The sequence below is a fragment of the Moschus berezovskii genome, chromosome 18, assembly GCF_049115385.1.
Source record: "Moschus berezovskii isolate FMDL1 chromosome 18, NW_MosBer_1.0, whole genome shotgun sequence".
In the NCBI taxonomy this organism is placed as follows: domain Eukaryota; kingdom Metazoa; phylum Chordata; class Mammalia; order Artiodactyla; family Moschidae; genus Moschus; species Moschus berezovskii.
In genome coordinates, this window is record NC_142477.1 from 45,307,770 (window position 1) to 45,324,744 (window position 16,975).

Below are 16,975 nucleotides of genomic sequence, written 5' to 3' on the forward strand. Positions count from 1 at the left end.
AGAGCCTCTTAATGAAGGTGAAAGAGGAGAATGAAAAAGCTGGCTTAAAGCTCAGTATTAAAAAAACTAAGATCATGGCATCCAGTTCCATCCCTTCATGGCAAATAGAAGGGGAAAACGTGAAAGCAGTGACAGATTTCCTCTTCTTGGGCTCTAAAATCACTAAGGATGGTGACTGCAGCCATGAAATTAGAAGACTAGAGGAACACTGGGCTGGAAGAAGCACAAGCTGGAATCAAGATTGCCAGGAGAATTATCAATAACCTCAGATATGCAGATGACACCACCCTTATGGCAGAAAGTGAAGAGGAACTCAAAAGCCTCTTGATGAAAGTGGAAGAGGAGAGTGAAAAGGTTGGCTTGAAGCTCAACATTCAGAAAACAAAGATCATGGCATCTGGTCCCATCACTTCATGGGAAATAGATGGAAAAACAGTGGAAACAGTGTCAGACTTTATTTTTGGGGGCTCCAAAATCATTGCAGATGCTGATTGCAGCCATGAAATTAAAAGACGCTTACTCCTTGGAAGGAAAGTTATGACCAACCTAGATAGCATATTAAAAAGCAGAGACATTACTTTGCCAACAAAGGTCCGCCTAGTCAAGGCTATGGTTTTTCCAGTGATCATGTGTGGATGTGAGTGTTGGACTGTGAAGAAAGCTGATCGCCAAAGAATTGATGCTTTTGAACTGTGGTGTTGGAGAAGACTCTTGAGAGTCCCTTGGACTGCAAGGAGATCCAACCAGTCCATTCTAGAGGAGCTCAATCCTGGGTGTTCATTGGAAGGACTGATGCTAAAGCTGAAACTCCAATACTTTGGCCACCTCATGCAAAGAGTTGACTCACTGGAAAAGACTCTGATGCTGGGAGGGATTGGGGGCAGGAGGAGACAGGGACGACAGAGAATGAGATGGCTGGATGGCATCACCGACTCCATGGACATGAGTTTGAGTGAACTCCGGGAGTTGGTGATGGACAGGGAGGCCTGGCGTGCTGTGATTCATGGGGTCGCAAAGAGTCAGACACAACCGAGTGACTGAACTGAACTGAACTGAGTGCTTCTTGGCAGGAAATCTATGACCAACCTAGACAGTATATTAAAAAGCAGAGACATCACTTTGCTGACAAAGGTCCATCTAGTCAAAACTTTGGTTTTTCCAGGGGTCATGTACAGATGTGAGAGTTGGACCATAAAGAAGGCAGAACACCAAAGAATTAATGCTTTCAAACTGTGGTGCTGGAAAAGACTCTTGAGAGTCCCTTGGACAGCAAAGAGGTCAGTCCTAAAGGAAATCAAGACTAAATTGGAAGGACTGATGCTGAAGCTCCAATGATTTGGCCACCTGATGCGAACCGCTTACTCGTTGGAAAAGACCCTGATGTTGGTAAAGATTGAAGGCAGGAAAAGAGGGCAACAGAGGATGAGATGATTGGAGGGCATCACTGATTCAATGGACATGAACTTGGGCAAAGTCCACTAGATGGTGAGGGACAGGAAGGCCTGGCATGCTGCAGTTATGGGGTTGCCAAGAGTTGACATTACTTGGTGACTGGACAACAAAAGTAACTATTTACATTGTATTTATAACTATTTACATAGTACTTGTATTAGGTGTTATAAGTAATCTAGAGATTAAAAAAAATTAAAAAGATATACAGGATGTGCATAGGTTATATGCAAATACTACACCATTTTATGTAAAGGGCTTGAGTATATCCATGAATTTTGGTACCCACAGTGGTCCTGCAACTAATCTCCAAGGGAAACCCAAGGATGACTGTTGTGGTTTAGTAAGTGCAGCCAGTGATGCATTTGTACCGTCAAACCAAAGTATCAAGACAGCCTGAATATTAAAAAAACTTTCATAATCAAAGAGTTAAATCAACATTGTAAAAGCTACTGATGCATTTCCAGTGGCATTATCTCACTAAAATTTATTAATAATAGTGATTCAATAATTTTAAAGTTTTATAACAGTGCTTTAAATAATATTAGAATAAATTAACATTTTTTTCCTCTTTAGTTCACGTTCGTAACTTCTACTTGTATCCATCTTAAGAATTATATACAATACTAAAGTGATATATATATATAATTTGTAAATAACTAGACAAGAATTGGGGTGTACATTCTCATTATTTTTATTAACAGGGCACACAATTATGAGAGTTTGGAGACTGTTAGTTGAGAACACTTCATCTGTTTGTCACTACTTTTCAGATTTTGTAATTTTATTATTTATGTTGGCCTGCCTATTCCCTCCTAATATTTTACCAGTTACATATGAGACAGTGGATGATCCCTCTTACCATTCCCTGATGGCTCAGTGGTAAAGAATCTGGCCACTGATGCAGAAGACTCGGGTTTGATCCCTAGGTCAGGAAGATCCCCTGGAGAAGGAAATGACAACCCACTCCAGTATTCTTGCCTAGAGAATCCTATGGACAGAGGCGCCTGGTGGGGCTATAGTCCATGGGGTTACAAAGAGTCAGACATGACTTAGCAACTGAACAACAACAAACCATTTATTGCAATAGCATTAGAATTTCATAACTTAAGGGAAAACTTGAGTCTCTCATTCTCATGAGTGATTGGATGATTAAATTAAATATATTTTCTGAGATGTTCTCATTGTCAAGGACCAAAGAAGCTCTTCATTTATTACTGATAACCTGACACAGAGAAGGAAAGTCATGAAACAATATTTAATGACATCTGTTGTGCTGTCTATCAGGCTGGAGAAAGGCAAGGGCCCATTGTGTAGATTATGCAAGAGTGTTGGCAGCCCTTTATACTATGAACCTTTATTTTCTTGTTGCTTCATTACCGTATCCTCTGCTTCCCAATTTGGTCTTTATTCAAAGAATGAATTCATTCTATCTTTGAAGTAATATGTATTTGGAGTTCAAGATATGAACATAGAGTAGGATTCATCACAATATATCATAAATGATAGGAATATTTTTATATTGTTTCTTATATTATTGTAAATACATTATTCTATATTCTACTTTAGGAGAATCTCAGTAATTCACTATATGAGAGATAGTGACATTATACCTGCTACCTTATCATCAGTGGTTATTACTGCCTGGGCAAAGAAAACAAGATTCAGAGCCTTTTTTCCACTAGAGGAGAATTATTGCTATATAACCAGCCCTAGATCAATTGAATTTCAGGAATTTAAACACATGGGCAATGAAAAGAGAAAAAAATAGAGATGTGAAATCAGCCAAAAATACAGAGCACCTCCAAAATCAGTAGAATTCAAACATATTTACCAATTTTCTCTAAATAATTCATTAAAACTTAATAGTGCTTTTTTCATGTCTGAACTGAGCCTGAATAACTTAAATTTACTTGAGCCCTTATACTCTAAAAGAGTGGATTTTAAGGAAGACATTGTTATGGACAGTGCAGCTTTACTGTATAAAATTGTGCTAAACAAAATGATTTAGTCAAAACTGATCACTGATCAGAATGTTTTAAAAAGAGCAAAAGCATATATTCAGTGTTATTCTATAAAAGAATTGTATGAGAAACTAAGCTAATCCATGATCAACTACTACTTAAGAAAAAAATAATGCTCGCATGAAAATTAGTTTGAAAAATGTAGAAATACTTCTTTCAACATAATTGTGAGAAAGACCTTCTTAAAATAATCAGACTTGTTCAGTTCAGTTCAGTTCAGTTCAGTCGCTCAGTCGTGTCCGCGACCCCATGAATCACAGCACGCCAGGCCTCCCTGTCCATCACCAACTCCCGGAGTTCACTCAAACTCATGTCCACAGAGTCGGTGATGCCATCCAGCCATCTCATTCTCCATCGTCCCCTTCTCCTCCCGCCCTCAACCTTTCCCAGCATCAGAGTCTTTTCCAGTGAGTCAACTCGTCGCATGAGGTGGCCAAAGTATTGCAGTTTCAGCTTTAGCATCAGTCCCTCCAATGAACATCCAGGATTGATCTCCTCTAGAATGGACTGGTTGGATCTCCTTGCAGTATAAGGGACTCTCAAGAGTCTTCTCCAACACCACAGTTCAAAAGCATCGATTCTTCGGCGGTCAGCCTTCTTCACAGTCCAACTCTCACATCCATACATGACCACGGGAAAAACCATTGCCTTGACTAGACGGACCTTGGTTGGCAAAGTAATGTCTCTGCTTTTTAATATACTATCAAGGTTGGTCATAACTTTCCTTCCAAGGAGCAAGCGTCTTTTAATTTCATGGCTGCAATCAGCATCTGCAGTGATTTTGACTTGTTAGCTTATAGTATATCTTTTGACGAACGCTATCATATTTATATAAGCATCTTTAAGTATGGGGAAATGACTTCTTATGAATGTATACTGTAGAATCTTCATTATTTTAAAATTGCCACCTTCCAAGAGAGATTTCCTAAAGGAACATTAAAAGGAAGGTAAAGAACAAAACCTATAAATAATTGTGGCCACCAACATAATTTTCAGGGCACAGTGCAAAGTGAAAACATGGAGCCCATGTTCAAAAATCAGGAAAAAAAATAACATTAAAGGTTCTGAAATGTAAAGCTTCTTCCTTTCTTTTGTGGTCTCTCTCAATTGTCAGGATATTTTATTTGTTGTTCAATATTGGTCTCAGTGAAAAATGCTTTTAATTTTAATTATGAGCATGAATTCTACTATTCATCTTTCTGTTGTACAAACTAGTTTTAAATTCAAAGAACACAACTCATATGTGGAAGTACAGAAGTACACGATTAATACTTCATAGTTATACATGTATAGCTATTTCATTCTTACCAGAATAGTGGAAATGCTACACAAAACTACCTCAACCATTTTTCATTCATTTTAATTCTTGAGACATGCACATTCTACCAACACTTTATACCTTCTGCTTACTGATGAGTAAAAAAAGACTGAAAAGAAGAATAACTATGAATTTCCCTATTTTTCCCTTTTGTTCCATGTCATCATTTTTTGTTTGGCTAATAGAGAGAAGTAACAGAAGTAGTAAGAAAGGATATGATCGAGTTGCTTGGTCATTCATGTTTCTTAGAAGACCATTTCCTTCTTTCTGGATTTAAAGCAAAGTCTAGCTCAGGTTAGAGAGCAATTCCTTGTCAAATATCAGGACCAGGTGGACTCTACAGTGATCAAGATGCTATCTGAATTTATCTCTACTCCAGCCAGTGCAGCAAGAGCCTTATACCTTAAGGAAGTAGCCTTAAGGAAGTGGAAATATGTGTTTGAAAATCTAATGTAAAATCTGGGAAGATGATGAAAAAGAGCAGTGCCAACAATAATAATATAACATGGATTATAATAATAACATGGATTATACTACAGATGAAAGCCAACAAAAAGCCAACTGAGGTGCAGTATAAAATATTAAGGAGGTTAGCTATTTCTTCAGTAGATGACTTTAATTCATAGGTAAGTTATGTGCTTCTGTTTAGCATAATTACATATATGCCAAAGCTGCTGCTGCTGCTAAGTCACTTCAGTCGTGTCCAACTCTGTGCGACCCCATAGACGGAAGCCCACCAGGCTCCCCCGTCCCTGGGATTCTCCAGGCAAGAACACTGGAGTGGGTTGCCATTTCCTTCTCCAATGTGTGAAAGTGAAAAGTGAAAGTGAAGTTGCTCAGTCGTGTCTGACCCTTAGCAACCCCACGGACTGCAGCCTACCAGGCTCCTCCATCCATGGGATTTTCTAGGCAATAGTACTGAAGTGGCTTGATCAATATTTCTGGCAGAGGGAAAACTTAGCATCATTAAAATGTCATTTTCCTGAACTTAATATACACATTTCATGTAGTTTAAAATATTAAATTTAGGGGTAAAGGAGAAGATTGCATAAGCTAATCTTACAGTTCATTTGACAGAAGAAACAAACAAAAACAGAAAGTATGAAAAATAAGAAGAACGTAAGGGAAGAGGACTTCCACTACCAGAAAACAGCATGCTCTGAAGCCATTGTAATGAAATCAATATGGTGTTAGCATAGAAAGTGAAAAATACATCCATGGAAAGAATGATCTAAATTCTAGAAACAGGCCCCAATATTTGCTAACTTAATGTATTATGCAAGGAATATTTCAATTTACTGAAAAAGAATGATATTTTAAAGTATGGTACTGGCACAACTAGCTTACCATCTGGAAAGTTTTCCAACCATATCAAAAATAAATTCCAGATGGATTAAAAAAAAACACTTTAGTGCAAAAAGGAACAATAGAAAGCTGCGGGATATCATCTTAACCAATCTGGGAACCTCGGTTACTATATAAAGAAAAAAAAAAGACCTAACACACCTTCTTAACAAAAATGCAACAAAAGTACAAACAACAACAATGTAAACTCTACATGTTACATGTAAAACAAAAGTCAAAAAGCAAATAATTTATTTGAAATAAAAGTGTTTTCAAATACCAACGTAGTTCATATCTACAATACAAAGAGCACTACAAATTGATCAGCAGGAACAAAGAGAATTTTTAAATGGGCACCTTTAATGTCTGGCTCAGGTACAGATTCTTGCTCTGTTTCAAACCCTCACCACACACTAAATCAGGACTGACTTTTTCCTGATATAAGTATATATCTGATTTTCCTTAAAATACCTAGTGGTTAACAACAGTGAATATAGAAAAAAGTAAAGCACCCCTCCTTCTCCATCATGCCTTATCAAGAGAAGAGTTTTGGTTTAAAAAAAATGTCAAAATTATGATAGATATGAAATAGTAGGGCAAATTGAACATGCAAAATTTTATTTTACTTAAATTCATTTTTTCCTAAGTTTTACTTCAGTTCAGTTCAGTCACTCAGTCGTGTCCGACTCTCCGCGACCCCATGAATCACAGCACGCCAGGCCTCCCTATCCATCACCAACTCCGGAGTTCACTCAAACTCATGTCCACAGAGTCGGTGATACCATCCAGCCATCTCATTTTCGGTCGTCCCCTTCTCCTCCTGCCCCCAACCTTTCCCAGCATCAGAGTCTTTTCCAGTGAGTCTACTCGTCACATGAGGTGGCCAAAGTATTGCAGTTTCAGCTTTAGCATCAGTCCTTCCAATGAACACCCAGGATCGATCTCCTTTAGAATGGACTGGTTGGATCTCCTTGCGGTACAAGGGACTCTCAAGAGTCTTCTCCAGCACCACAGTTCAAAAGCATCAATTCTTCGGCGTTCAGCTTTCTTCACAATCCAACTCTCACATCCATACATGACCACGGGAAAGACCATAGCCCTGGGTAGACGGACCTTTGTTGGCAAAGTAATGTCTCTGCTTTTTAATATACTATCAAGGTTGGTCATAACTTTCCTTCCAAGGAGCAAGCGTCTTTTAATTTCATGGCTGCAATCAGCATCTGCAGTGATTTTGGAGCCCAAAAAAATAAAGTCTGACACTGTTTCCACTGTTTTTCCATCTATTTCCCATGAAGTGATGGGACCAGAAGCCATGATCTTAGTTTTCTGAATGTTGAGCTTCAAGCCAACCTTTTCACTCTCCTCTTTCACTTTCATCAAGAGGCTTTTGAGTTCCTCTTCACTTTCTGCCATAAGGATAGTGTCATCTGCATATGTGAGGTTATTGATATTTCTCCCGGCAATCTTGATTTCAGCTTGTGCTTCTTCCAGCCCAGCATTCCTCATGATGTACTCTGCATATAAGTTAAATAAGCAAGGTGACAATATACAGCCTTGACGTACTCCTTTTCCTATTTGGAACCAGTCAGTTGTTCCATGTACAGTTCTGACTGTTGCTTCCTGACCTGCATACAGGTTTCTTAAGAGGCAGGTCAGGTAGTCTGGTATTCCCATCTCTTTCAGAATGTTCCACAGTTTATTGTGATCCACACAGTCAAAGGCTTTGGCATAATCAATGAAGCAGAAATAGATGTTTTTCTGAAACTCTCTTGCTTTCTCCATGATCCAGCAGATGTTGGCAATTTGATCTCTGGTGCCTCTGCCTTTTCTAAAACCTGCTTGAACATCTGGGAGTTCACGGTTCACATATTGCTGAAGCCTGGCTTGGAGAATTTTGAGCATGACTTTAATAGCATGTGAGATGAGTGCAATTGTGCGGTAGTTTGAGCATTCTTTGGCATTGCCTTTCTTTGGGATTGGAATGAAGACTGACCTTTTCCAGTCCTGTGGCCACTGCTGAGTTTTCCAAATCTGCTGGCATATTGAGTGCAGCACTTTCACAGCATCATCTTTCAAGATTTGAAATAGCTCAACTGGAATTCCATCACCTCCACTAGCTTTGTTCGTAGTGATGCTTTCTAAGGCCCATTTGACCTCACATTCCAAGATGTCTGGCTCTAGGTCAGTGATCACATTATCATGACTATCTTGCTCGTGAAGATCTTTTTTGTACAGTTCTTCTGTGTATTCTTGCCACCTCTTCTTAATATCTTCTGCTTCTGTTAGGTCCCTACCATTTCTGTCCTTTATCGAGCCCATCTTTGCATGAAATGTTCCCTTGATATCTCTAATTTTCTTGAAGAGATCTCTTGTTTTTCCTGTTCTGTTGTTTTCCTCTATTTCTTTGCATTGATCACTGAGGAAGTCTTTCTTATCTCTCCTTGCTATTCTTTGGAACTCTGCATTCAGATGCTTATATCTTTCCTTTTCTCCTTTGCTTTTCGCTTCTCTTCTTTTCACAGCTATTTGTACTTAATAGGGCATTATATAAATATAACTATGGTTCTCAAAAATGTTGTTCAAAGATTAAACCTTCCTTTCCTTCTAGTTTAGCTTAGCGTATCAACTCATCTTCTTTTAAAAAATATTTATTTATTTATTTGGCCACACCAAGTCTTAGTTGCAGTTTATGGGATCTAGTTCCCTGACCAGGGATCGACCCCTGACTCCCTGCATTGAGAGCTCAGAGTCTTAACTACTGGACGACCAGGGAAGTCCCTCATCTTTTTTGTACGGTGGTTTTGTTTCCCTCACCTATCTTAGAATACAAACGGTACTAATCCTCAAATACAGATCAATCCAGCCATACACTTGTTTGACTTACAGTGCTATAGGCACTGAAGGCTATTGGTAAAAAAACATAAATTTCAAAGTCATTTTAATTTGAGTCCTAGTTTCACATATACCCTTAATTTATCCAGGCTTTTAAATTTTTCATTCTTTAAGTCCCCAACTTTAAATATTTCTTTCTCTTTGAACCTACTTTACTTTCCATTTCATAGAAAGAATGAAACCTGTCAGACATAAACTACCTGATTTCCTGTCACCCACTACCCCTTCTTCCCACTGCACTTCCTCCAGTGTATTCATACACAGACATATCCTCACTTCTTCCTCCTTAGCTTTGAAGAGAAAAAATCCTTCTTCCTATGCAAAGTTATTTTCCCACTTAACTCTCATCTCTCTTCACCTCTCTCTTCTGGGATGTTGCATCTTTATTGTCCCTTCCTTCCTCTCTTTCATTCCCTCTTTCTGTTGGTCGTTCCTCTCAGCTTTTAAACAACTCAGATCTCTCCCATCTTTTCAATAAACACAACAAAGTGTCCTTGATTGTGGATTTATTCCCTCCAATTACCCTCACTCTTTCCTTTGCAATAGAGTCTCAAGGGGTAGTCTGCACTCACTATCTCTGTTTCCTTACCTTCATCTAGTTTGGGGCTTCCCTGAGAGCTCAGTTGGTTAAGAATCCACCTGCAGTGCAGGAGACCCCTGTTCGATTCCTAGGTCAGGGAGATCCACTGGAGAAGGGATAGGCTACCCACTCCAGTATGCTTGGGCTTCACTTGTGGTTCAGCTGGTAAAGAATCCACCTGCAAAGTGGGAGACCTGGGTTCAATCCCTGGGTTGGGAAGATCCCCTGGAGAAGGGAAAGGCTACCCACTCCAGTATTCTGGGCTGGATTAGTCATACATGGACTATACAGTCCATGGGGTTGCAAAGAGTTGGACATGACTGAGCTACTTTCACTTCACTTCACTTTTCAGCTAGTCTTCAACTTAGAACAATTGGGCATCTCCCAAAGATTTCATATTCAAAGTTCTCTCATTTCACCTTTTTATTCCATTTACTGCCATGGATTATAACCCCCGTAAACTCTCTTCTCTTAGTAACGCCCTCTCCTGCATCTCTGGACACTTCTTAGTCTCCTTTATAGGATAGTTTTCCTTTAGCCACCTCTAAGTGTTTCTCAGCCTACAAGAAATATTCTGGATATCTCGAGCATTTCAAATTTGGCATGATAGAGATTCATCATTCTACTAAAAATCTTCTCCTTTTAATTTTTCCCAAATTGATTAACAGTTTTCATCCACTTAAATCAGAAACCTAGAAGGCAAATGTTCCCCTTTTGCTTTTGCTGCTTCTATCCAATCAGCGTTAAGTTTCCTGGTAATTCTATCATCTATATAGTTATCTTTATTTTCCATTGTCTCCTACTGCCAGTGACCTAATTTAGGCTCCCATTATTTCTTACTTGATTCATTACTGATGTATGGACATCCTCTGGGGTCAACCCCTTCCCTATTTATCCTCCATACTGCCAGATAATCTTTTTGAACATATAACTAATCATTTAATTTCACTGTTCAGAATTCTTTGATGAGTCTGTAACCTATAAAATTCAAAGTTTTTCATCTAGAATCTGTCTGCCTCCTATAAAGTTACTTTCCCAGTCTATTTAACACATTCTCCTTATAATTTACACTCCAACAATACTGTACTTGAATTGTAATTTTCCCAAATGTGCTATATTGATTAAAGCCCAAAGTCTTCTGGATAGTTTTCTGTATCTAGAATGCATCTCTCCAACTTACTATTTAAGTCTCAGATCAAGTGCTTCCTCTTCTACAAACCCTTTCCTGACTTAGAACTGACCTAACCTTTTCTTCCATGTAACCCCATCATATTTCAGACACACTGCCATTACAGAACAGTTATCACAGCATTATCATAACTGCTTACACATCTGTCTTACCACCTTGGACTGCAAGGAGATCCAACCAGTCCATTCTAAAGGAGATCAGTCCTGGGTGTTCATTGGAAGGACTGATGCTAAAGCTGAAACTCCAATACTTTGGCCACCTCATGCGACGAGTTGACTCACTGGAAAAGACTCTGATGCTGGGAGGGATTGGGGGCGGGAGGAGAAGGGGATGACAGAGGATGAGATGGCTGGATGGCATCACCGACTCTGTGGACATGAGTTTGAGTGAACTCTGGGAGTTGGTGATGGACAGGGAGGCCTGGCGTGCTGTGATTCATGGGAACGCAGAGTCGGACACGACTGAGCGACTGAACTGAACTGAACTGAGGCTGAAGTTCTTTGAAGAGCAATAATTTTTTTGTTTCAGCATTCCCAATGTCATGCACAGAGCCTAATGTGTAGTAGATTTTGTATTCACAGGGTTAATACATGAACAGAAACTTGATGAGTTAAAAACATTCCCATATTAATTGAAAAGTTCTATATATTATAATACTCTTCAATGATTTTTACACAGGTGAAAATGAACAACTAAAAAGAAATGCTGATCTTATGAAAGAAAAGTTTAAAATGCATGAACAGGTGAGTTTATGTGTCTTTATATTCAATCAAATCCCTGTGGAGTACTGTCTTCCCAAATTAGAAAACAAAAGTCATTTTTCTTAATGAAAATGATAGGCAGCCTAAAAAGACAAGTTTTGAAGACCCTCAGTGTTTTACAGACTAATGCACTAATATATTGCTTGGATTACTTTTTCTTTCGAACAAAAAGGGATGCAACAATTTTACCATTTGTTTTAAAATTATGTTAGAGTTTTTATTCTTCAGTATAAGGGGACAAGAGAGGATGAGATGGCTGGATGGCATCACTGACTCGATGGACATGAGTTTGGGTAAACTCCAGGTGTTGGTGATGGACAGGGAGGCCTGGCATGCTGCGATTCATGGGGTGACAAAGAGTCAGACACAACTGAGCAACTGAACTGAACCTCTTAGCACTTTATAAAAGCTTTTTTATGATAAAATGAATGCCTTCAGTATTTATGATTTGAGTGATCTATTGAAATTTTGTGGCACCATCCAAATGAAGAGAGCACTTTTTGTGGCTCACCTATTAATTTTCTCCCAAGAGCCAGCATAGACTCTGCTACTTTTTCTTCTCTCCTGTAAGAGCAGCATCATGATAGTAATTATAGAACATAAAACCTAGTGCCTAGAACATAAAATATCCTCAGTGAATATAAGTTCCCACTCCTCTGCCCTTTGGGAGGTTTATTATGCTAGTTTTTTTCTCATCTCCCAAGAGCCAATATGTCAAACTCTGGCAGATCTAAGATTTCCAAAACTCAGCTTAGATCTGTATCTATCTTAGAACTTCAACTTGAAGGATCATCTCTGTTTCAATCTGGTTCTTCACTTAAAGAGCCTTGGAAGAAACCCAAGCTAACTCTGCAAACATGCCAGAGCTTCTAGGTAATACTCAAGAGTAATGAATGGCATCTGATGTACTCTTGGAAAATTTAGCTTCTCATCACCAATTTTGAAATAATTTAAATATCCCTGGGTTATATCCCATTCTTTATATTTCCTTTATATCTTTCCTTTATTTTCCCACCCTTTTCATATCTTTCCTCTACATTTCAACAATAAATGTGAAGTCAGGGTGTAATTGGAACAGAAAAGGAGAAGACTTTTGCCTCCTTTCTCTTCTAAAATGTCAAATTGTAGAATACTTCTTTGTCTAAAATAATATGAATTTTCAGGGGGGTGGGAATGACAGAATAAACACTGTAATCCAAGATTCTGAACTTATTAACTGCTGTCCAAAGCAAACTAAAGATTACCTCAATCTAATGAACATTCTCTAGTACAACACCTCCAGGCACATCCAAGACATGGAGAACCGCTCCCTAGAAATAAACTTTGGAGTTACTTAACAGCCATATTTATGAGACTGGAAGATTTGTAACTTATATATGAAGAATGCTTAAGTTTTATACAAAGATAGAACCAGAAGCTGTCCCTTGGAATTTAAAGTTCTCAAGAAAGCAAATGAAAAGAAGGCAATCAAGAAGAACCTGTTGGAATTTTGTCCCCTTAAAGAGAAGAAAAGATTGGACTTTTGGGGGCTGTTACAGGTTATACTAGAGGAGAAGAACCTAGTGAGATACAGCCTGGTACCAGCCCAGACGTTTAAGATAGGCTTCATGCCTCAAGACTACAGTGAAAATCCACAGTCTTACAAAACTAATGGCAACATGTCAGGTGGGAAAATCAGTGGAGAATGAAAGACATGTAGATTTGTCTCCTAGAGTTTCCCAGAGCAGCAACTGCTTAGTGCACCCATTTGAGTCAGGAGTCATTTACAAAAGCCATTGTGTAGTTGTCCAACTAGAAATCTAGACACATGCATAGGAAAGATATCACAGTCTATGAGATTGACCTTCAGTCACCTACCTAACTTTAATCAAAGGCAATGGTTGCATAGGTTCAACCATTCCTCCAAGTTTTCTGGCAAACTCAGTAGCACAAGTAGGAATCCTGACTGTATCCTCTTGAATTTAAGGAAATTTTTAATTACATATATAAATTAATCTTTATTTTTAATTATAGCTGCTTAAACCAGTGGATCTTGACTTTTTTTTAATCTCTTCAAATACCTGAATATACTGAATATCTATTAAAACCCATGAACTCTGATTTTAAAAGTGCTCAAAAGGGCACATGCATGCATACACACATGATTTTGCATACAATTTCAGGAAGTTAACAGACCCTCAAAAACCCTTTATCTGGGTCTAGCGTAAGAACCTCTAACAAATAACTCTTATTAGCATTCTCATTCATTGAATATATATCAAGGGATATACACCAGGAGATGGGAATACAACAGTGAGTAAAAACAAAGTCCCTGCTTTTACAGTGTTTAACATACATGCGTGCCCAGTCATGTCCAACTCTTTGCGACCCCATGGACTGTAGTCCACCAGGCTCCTCTGTCCATGGGATTTTGGCAAGAATAGTGGAGTGGGTTGCCGTTTCCTGCTCCAGGGGATCTTTCTGATCCAGGGATCAAACTCTCGTTACTTGCATCTCCTGCATTGACAGGTAGATTCTTTACCACTGGTGCCACCTGGGAAGCCTTACCGTGCTTATTAGAAGATTTTTCTGGGCCTCTTGCCTTCATCATTGTCTCTTTCTTACTATCCCACTTCGCTTTTATTCTTCCTTCTTTCCTTTACTCCTCTCCATTTAGAAATATACCTCTAGAAAAATTGAAAATTGAATCTCTCTGGTGGATTTCTCTTTCCATACTTCTCTCAATGTCACTCTCCAGGGACTTCCCTGGCAGTACAGTAGATAAGAGTCCACCTGACAGTACAGGGGACGTGAGTTTGATCCTTGATCTGGGTGGATTCCACATGCCACAGCGCAGCTGAGCCAATACACCACGACTGCTGAAGCCCATGGGCCTAGAGCCTGTGCTCTGCAACAAGAGAAACCACTACAGTGAGAAGCCCAGGTGCCCCGACTGGAGAGTAGCCCCTGCTCTCTGCACCTAGAGAAAGCCCTTGCACCGCAGTGAAGACCCAGCACACCCGAAAAAATAAATACTTTTTTAAATGCCACTCTCCCTATGAGCATAATAAATCACTTCTCTGCTTCAGCAGCCTATGAAACTAACTTAGGAGGCTGTTGAGCACTTCTCAGATTCCAAATTCATCCTTCTTTAGCCTCCTCATAAAGCTGACCCTTACCATAGATAATGCTTAACCTCCTCCTGGAAATTAGGAATGTTTATATAATTGTCAGAAATGGAAATTTAGCCCACATTCAAAGAGATTCACCCTATATTAGGGTAAGCTTGCTGGCTATCAAATGATACATAAAGTTGGCTCTACAATATAGTTTGGCTTTTTTGAAATATTTTAATGTTCATAGCATTTCTGCACACACTTAAAATATTTTGAGCATCTATGATAAGTTATGGATATGGTGTTGAGAATTCAGGAGGCAAAGATAAAAATCATTGTGTCTGGATGATCTACTTGAACAAGAAATTGGTCCTTCTCAAAGTTTAGCATTCAAACAATGAACAATATCTTTCCTCTCTAGATATAACTATATATCAAAAATTAATATAAACTTAGAAAATTTCATCTAATTTATCAAAAGATGTGAGCACATACTTAAATTGAACAATGAATATATGTTTTAATCTATAGGAACATAGGAATAATATTGCCAAACTTATGAGTGAAATGAAAATCAAAGAGGAGGGACATAAGATTGAAATGACAAAACTTTATCAAGATATGCAGAAGAAAGGTAAGTTTTTATTTTTAACTTACTGAATTCTAAGATACCATAAAAAAACTTACATGCATATATAATTTTTTTCAGTAATTACCAGTATTCTTGAATAAACACTGCCTTTACACATCTGAATTTAGGTTTTATTGCTTTCTATATATTTATGTGATATAAATTACATTTATAAATTGGACTCATGGAGTTTGAAGTTAAATGTAAGATAGTTAATATTATTGTAAAATTAATATAAAATGTAAGTTAGCTTTGATATTTATATACTCATTATATTGAATATAATTTCACTAATGAAATATTCTTCCACCAGCAAAGTAGGTCTCATGAACTAATGTTGAGAGTTAACTGGTTTCATAAAGGTATTAAAGTTTCTTAACAAGCCTAGATGCACACCATATGCAAAAGTTAACTTGAATAATAGGTCTGAATGTAAACCTATATCTATAAAACAGCTGGAAGAAAGCGTAGAAGATAATCTTTGTGACCCTGAGTTAGCCACAACAAAGAAACAAAAAGCACAAGCAATAAAGGAAAAAAATTCTAAATTGAACATCAAAAACTATTAACTTCTGTCCTTCAACACAAAAGAAAATGAAAAGACAGGCTACAGGTAGATAATACTTACAAATGTGTAACTGATAAAAAAAAAACTTATGTTCAAAAATCTGTAAGGAACTCTTAATTCAATAATAAGTCAAACAACCCAATAAGAAAATGAACATAATATCTGGACACAAATAATATATACAGATGAAAAAATAAACACATGAAAACATGTTCAACATAATTGGTTAGTAGAAAATGCAAATTAAAACCACAATGAGATACCACATTGCACTTTCTGTTGTTCAGTCACTCAGTCATGTCCAACTCTTTGCAACCCCATGGACTCAAAGCTTCAATGCCAAGTGTTGGTGAGGATATGGAGCAATTAGAATTCCCATACATTACCAGTGGGACTGTAAAATTACACAACCACTTTAGAAAAGAGTTTTGCAGTTTCTTTGGGTTCTCTGGGAAGCAGATGCCTAGATAGAATTAGATATTCAAGAGATTTGTAAAGGAAAACATTTGTGAGGGTAGATAGGAGGAAACTGGGGGAGATGGGTTAGCTGTTACAGGTCGAACTGATGTGAAAAAGAGAAGGAAGAAAGGTGTGCTGGGCAGGAGAAGTCAGTCTGTGACACATTCATAAGAAAAAATATCAGCAAAGTTGGGCCAAACCTGCCCATCAACCAAGTTCTGCAACTCTCAGGAACTCTCAGGAACAAATCTGCCTTAGTATCCATGCCAAGTTCAGTCAGTGCCTAGGAGCAGCTCTTGGGAATTGTGACCTTAGCATAAACATGGTTGTGAAAAGCAATGAGTCAGTTACGTTCCCTGAAGTTGGAGATCTGAAAGATGCATTTCCATGGCCACAACAGTCCCCTCCTTACGCTACACGTACCTCCTTCTCCATAGGAGTTTGGGCAGCAAGTTCTCCATACTTCCTGTGGATGTTTCTTCCTCAGGAGAAACCTAGAAGAGGGGTTGTTGAAGTATTCTTCCTCCTAGGGACCTAATCGTGTATTTTCAGCTAGCAAGTTCTAGACCAAAACCTTGGTTCAGGTTAGGGGACCAAAACCTTGGTTCAGGTTAGGGAACCAAGCAAAGAATAATTTTTAATGGGGCCATGTGCCCTCAGCCTCC

The 16,975-nt window shown here is 38.4% G+C and overlaps 1 protein-coding gene across 1 annotated transcript in view; it reads left to right on the forward strand.

Annotated features, from left to right (window-relative positions):
• CCDC152 (coiled-coil domain containing 152) overlaps nucleotides 1-16,975 on the forward strand; it is a 41,818-nt gene that overhangs the window by 20,087 nt on the left and 4,756 nt on the right. The window contains exons 4-5 of the mRNA XM_055421752.2: nucleotides 11,475-11,539; nucleotides 15,184-15,286. Coding sequence (XP_055277727.2) covers nucleotides 11,475-11,539; nucleotides 15,184-15,286 — 168 coding nt within the window. The remainder of the gene's footprint in view (nucleotides 1-11,474; nucleotides 11,540-15,183; nucleotides 15,287-16,975) is intronic.